Here is a 5,418-nt window from a genome sequence, read left to right as displayed (position 1 = left end):
AGTTGCTCATAAACCCTGCAAAGGACCACCAGTTTGTTGGCAGCAGGCGAGCCAGGGGTATAGATGAAATTGGTGTGTGACAGATGTGTAAATCTTTTATTAGGCAGCACTAAGTGTCAATCAAGAAGCTAACTTGACTGGAAGGAGTCTGCAGTAGAGTCCCACAGACATGCTTTTATGACGCAGTGCTTGCTTTTAAACTTTAATCTCCAACTTCTCTAAAATCTCTACAAAATTGATCAGGATCCGGACTGAATGTTCATGTGGAGCTAACAATGGTGCAGCTGCAGACGCAGAAGATTGTTCTCTGCTGGATATTAAACTGTCACAACAATTTCCTGGAAGCTATTCCCAGTTCTACCTAATGAAAGCAATCAAACAAAGCAGAGAGAAACTTTTCTGTCTGCTGCATTGTCTTAAACCAGTTAGTTTTTCTACTCTCTTCAAAATGACATACTGTATGTACTGTATTGGTGACATTTTTTATTTTTTTGTTTAGAACGCTGAATATGTTTGCTGTGTATTAGGTTCGCATTAGGGTTCTTTTTGTCTCTCCACCCTGAACACAATCCATAGCTCCATGATGAAATGAAACGAAAATTTTAGACAGATGGGTAATGTGTCAGTGTGTTTCTCTAATATGTAGAGGTGAAAAATGATGCAAACATTTATGACGGATCATGGATAAACTTATCTGCTTGTCTATTGGCAGGACCTTGATATACAGTAGAAGTGCAAATTAATTCGGTGTGGGTTTTTTTTTAGTTGAAAAGAATCAATTTAACTTGCCATTTTGAATCTGCTCTGACATCATTACAGAATTTTTAAATTTAAGTTTTGAATGTGTATGGTTTACACTGTTACATTGAGTTTTGGTGGTGATTGTGTCAGAAAGAGTTTGATTCAACTGCAATCATTTCTGAAGCTTTCTTTTCTTGTGTGTTTGCAGATATACCTAGTATTTGCCATCATAAATAAAGTGGGAAACATCTTATGACATAACACTGTAGTCCAGTGAACCTAAATGAACTACGGCCTCAACAAACTTCACAAAGGTAATATTCTTTCAAATGTCACCTAACTGTATTGTATTATACTGTGGAGTGCCTGTTAATACTTGTCCACCTCATGTACATCTGATTGATTTTCCCACTTGTAAAAAAAGTCCCTCTTTCAATTTTACCAGCTGCCTTCTACTCGCACAGTAGACTATATATTATTATGACATAGATAAATTTCTTCAAATCCAACACAGCATGTGTGGCCAAAGACAGTGGCCAGTGTGTCAGTCTTGACAAGCCCCAAGTCGTCCATCACCAGACAGAATAAGGCCAGGCCGAGCGTACTCCGGTGAAGGACATTTTGAATAAAAAGTAAGTCGATCCAAAATAATCAGTTGTGGAGCACAGGTGGCCAATCAGACAGCAGCATATTGCCCGGTAGCCTCATCCTTCCTGGGTTGACAGGACATGTCATTTCTGAAGCTGGGGAGTTGGCATCCAGGTTAGCCGGGAGCAGAGCACAGGAGATGCTTTGATGGAAAAGGAAAAGATGTAAAGAAAAAAAATAAAATAAACGCTACTCTGATCAAAATCAGACCCAAATGCCCCCCAAACATTTTAATAGAAATATTACTTGTTCATAAAAATCTGCATTGGAGTAGACATTTTTCAATACCTTTGAGAATGTTTTGTTTGTTTGAATTGAATGAACATTTATCGTGTTGCTATTAATAGAAAAAGCAAATGAGAGGAAAATCTTTTAGTGTGGAGTCATTTCTTCAGGCTTGACTGGTCCTCGTGCCACTGTAAAGGTCTTGATGTCAGTTTAAATAAATGCTCATGACCTGCCGATTTGTCAGGATCAGTGGGATGAATTCTGTTTCATTGAAATTATGTTATACTTGTACATATCACGAGGGCGTGGCGAAGGCAATTTTCATGGTAAAAAAAATAAATAGACCGTAAGTAAGAGAAAAACTTTAATTACATAATCCATTTATTCCAATTAACAAGATACATGGCATGCTGGTCTTCCTCCATCGCAGACACTCACACGGTTACCACCAGGAAGTCCAGAGAAATACACACATTGCACATTGTATTGCACATTGTATGCAAAAACACATACAACATGCACAAGAATTACAAACATGAATGTCTCCATTGCATTGGCAATATGAGAGGGTAAGACTGCGCAGCACATACGTACGTGGACTTTTATTTGCCACCAACACGACAAAGGACGCTGCCTTGACAAACGTGTGCTCCGTCTACCGAAATAACAACAGTGCTCGACCGAATACTTAATCAACAAAGAGCCTTAAAACGCACTATACCTCTTGGAGATGAATGAGTCTTTGTTGGCGTTAAAGAGCCACCTGGAAATAAGACGGACGGCCGTGCGCTCCGGTGCCCCGCGGGGTCCGGTTGCCTCTTGCATGGCGACTGGTCCTCTGAGGTCGATCTGGATGGGAGAGGAGAGGCTCGGGGATCATCGCGCTGTCCCCCCGTCTGTCCCCGTCCGACTGGAGCAACCATAACGTCAAGGTCCCCGCCGCGTCAATACGCTCCCACGATGACTGCCTCCGTTTCCTTGGACGGTCTCCTGTCCGTTACCAAGAAGTTGATCATGCCTTCGGACTTTATGAGGAGGTTGCAGCCCAAGAAGAAGATGCCAAACACCACCGTGAGGGACAGGACGCACATGACGGCGATCTGCACCACCCTCATGATGAACAGGCTCCTCTCGTCCGGCGCGGCGGCCATGAAGCCATCATCAGTCACCACGGAGGAAAAGTTGCAGCAGAATAACTCCTCCGTCTTGTTGAAGAGTCCGCCCTCCGTCTGGTTGAACCCGCTGCTATTCATCTCCACTTTTTTAAATATATAAATATATATATGTGTATCCCTTTCTTTCTGTTTCTAAATCAAACTTTAAATGCGACAGGGCTGAGAGACGCGGAGAGGAGGAGACGCGCCTGGCACAATCCCGCAGAAACAGTCATCAAGTGAAAAGTGGAGATGGGGAGGCGGCGAGCTGAAGTTCCGTCGGGTCACACTGCGCTCCTCTGGAGTTCAACGCGCGGCTCTGGCATCGCATCACTGGAGATTTCGGAAGATCTGTTGCCAGTTTCAGAGCGGAGTGAATCCCCCGACCCGCGGTTAAATAGTCAGACTGTACCTGGCTGCGTGAAACCGATCAAGTGACAGGGCGACACGGCGAGAGCGCCACCACACGACCGGACTGCAGGTCTGTGTGGAGTACAGCGTGTACTGTGGTGTGTGCGTGTGTGTGGGCGTGGTGGGGGTGTGTGTGGGTGTGGGTGGGTGGGTGCAACAGTTCTGCACTGAATGTGTGTGCAAAAGGGTTATTTAAGGTAATATTCTAGTTGACAAAATAATTAGAAATCATTTTTAATATGCTGCAGTCCAGTAAAAAACAAAACACTATAATTTAAAAAAAATGACCACATTTCTGTGAACATCTATCTATCTATATATCTACACGCATGGTCTTTAAAATATAAGTTATTCCAACCCAAGAAAAACTGCAAAAAGCAGATGCTATACCAAATATGTCATTCGTAATATTTCAAAATTATGTCTTGCAGTATTTAAAAAAAAACCCACAACAACCAGTGGATATGGAAGTTCGTCACTTACAAAATCTCTTTTACAACTTTCCTGCACATTTTCCTGCAGCTGCTGCTCAAAGACATGACGTCTCTCTCTGGATCTCGGGGAACCAGAGCGTGCACTGCCATCTAGTGGATGTTCTGAATCTGGTGTCGACCACAGCGTTTTCAATCTGAACACCAGGCAACATGAGTGCATCAAATGCTAAGCACAGATTTGATCTACTACATTACCCAGAGGCCAATCTGTTTATATACCGTCTCATCGGCAGCAGGTGGCAGCATTGTTCAACATGATTCACCAAGGGATTCATCTAGAGTAGTGGTAAGGCTATTTCAATGTTTTACTCATATGTCGTTGTTTTTTGGTCTAATTTCACAAATTGTTGTGTGTGTGGGTGCTTTGTTTTATTTATTTATTAGCGTTTGCATGTCTATGTTTTTATATTGTTTTACTAATCATTTGTATAATTTGTGTCTGTGTATATACTTCTGTGTTTTTACACGTGTCTATATTTAATTCGTATGATTTTACCGTTAATTTGCCAGGGACTCAAGATGACCCTGCACGTTGGACTTGAGTATGCATGTTAATTATTGTGCACTGTCGCCTATTAAATAAACTTAAACATACACATACTGCTTGTCTCAAAATAGTTGTGATGTAAGATACACAACACAGACAGTCTTCATATTTCAGTTACTCAACATATAAACACACATGCACTTACGCTTATATGATTGGGTTGATTTTAACTATTGATATCACCGTTGTTTGGGTGTTGTGTGTTGTGTATTTCAAACTACTTCATTGTAACATCTAGAACTCAAATAGGAAGTAATATAGAGAATTTAACACATCTGCAGATCTGTCGTTTCACCTTGTAAAGACTTAAATGCTACACTTTGATTTTTTTCATTTAATCTAATTGATAAATCTCATCCATAACATTCCGATTTTCCCAAAACTTAAAAGTAAAAAGTAATAATTTCCAAAAGAAACTGAAATAAAATGTGAAGACTGTAGTTCTATTTTGATATAATGTATGCAGGGCATGAGGCAGGGTACACCCTGCACAGGTCGCCAGCCCATCACAGCGTCAGGGCCAACATACAAGGACAAACAGCCATTTGCACCTACAATCAATTTAGAGTCTCCAATCAGTCTAACACCAATCTGCATGTCTTTGGACTGTGGGAGGAGGCAGGAGCACCCAGAGGAAATCCCACGCAGTACAGACACTGCGAGAACATGCAAACTCAGACACCGAACGGAGGCCCTGATTGATTGGTTGGTTGGATGTTTGGTCCAAACCAGGATTCAAACCAAGAATCTTTTTACTGGAAGGCAACAGCGCAAACCACTTTACCACCGTGTCACCCCAACCCTTGTAACCACCATAGCGAAATACCCAAACCTGACCGTACTCCTAATTTAACCCTAACTCCTAAAAACAAGTCTCAACCCTCAAACAGCCCTTTAAAGTTGTGGGGACTGATCAAAATGGCCCCACTTTACTAAAAGGTTCTCACTCAGCGGTCCGTCCACAATGGGCCTCACAAAGGCCCAAGTCAAAACACACACACACACACACACACACACACACACACACACACACACACACACACACACACACACACACACACTACAGAGTATTCTTTTTGCCTGTGGTGGATACACTTTCACAGTATGCCGCCTGTGACGTCATGACGGACGTCGCTGTGAGCCAATCACAGAGGAGAACCGACAGCTGAGGTTAGATTGAGCCGAGCGGAGCATC

General features: G+C 42.3%; 1 protein-coding gene and 1 long non-coding RNA gene across 2 annotated transcripts; one reads left to right on the top strand and one right to left on the bottom strand.

Moving 5' to 3' along the window:
* Positions 1 to 977: 977 nt before the first annotated feature.
* LOC118283178 lies at positions 978 to 4,022 on the top strand. The gene is made up of 3 exons (XR_004784443.2): positions 978 to 1,055; positions 2,950 to 3,252; positions 3,705 to 4,022. It is a non-coding gene; the product is annotated as an uncharacterized LOC118283178 (long non-coding RNA).
* Positions 1,969 to 2,956, bottom strand: rprma (reprimo, TP53 dependent G2 arrest mediator candidate a). Its single transcript, XM_035604904.2, has one exon. It carries the CDS (start codon positions 2,868 to 2,870, stop codon positions 2,562 to 2,564), a length of 309 nt encoding a protein of 102 aa, XP_035460797.1. The 5' UTR covers positions 2,871 to 2,956; the 3' UTR covers positions 1,969 to 2,561.
* Positions 4,023 to 5,418: the final 1,396 nt, after the last annotated feature.

The sequence above is a fragment of the Scophthalmus maximus genome, chromosome 14 (genome assembly GCF_022379125.1).
Source record: "Scophthalmus maximus strain ysfricsl-2021 chromosome 14, ASM2237912v1, whole genome shotgun sequence".
Classification (NCBI taxonomy): Eukaryota; Metazoa; Chordata; class Actinopteri; order Pleuronectiformes; family Scophthalmidae; genus Scophthalmus; species Scophthalmus maximus.
The sequence above is the reverse complement of the archived record's forward strand: the minus strand, read 5'-3'. Positions and strand labels throughout refer to the sequence as shown.

Coding starts and splice junctions, on each gene's coding strand:
- rprma (XM_035604904.2), bottom strand. CDS start 2,870: ATGAATAGCAGCGGGTTCAACCAGACGGAGGGCGGACTCTTCAACAAG.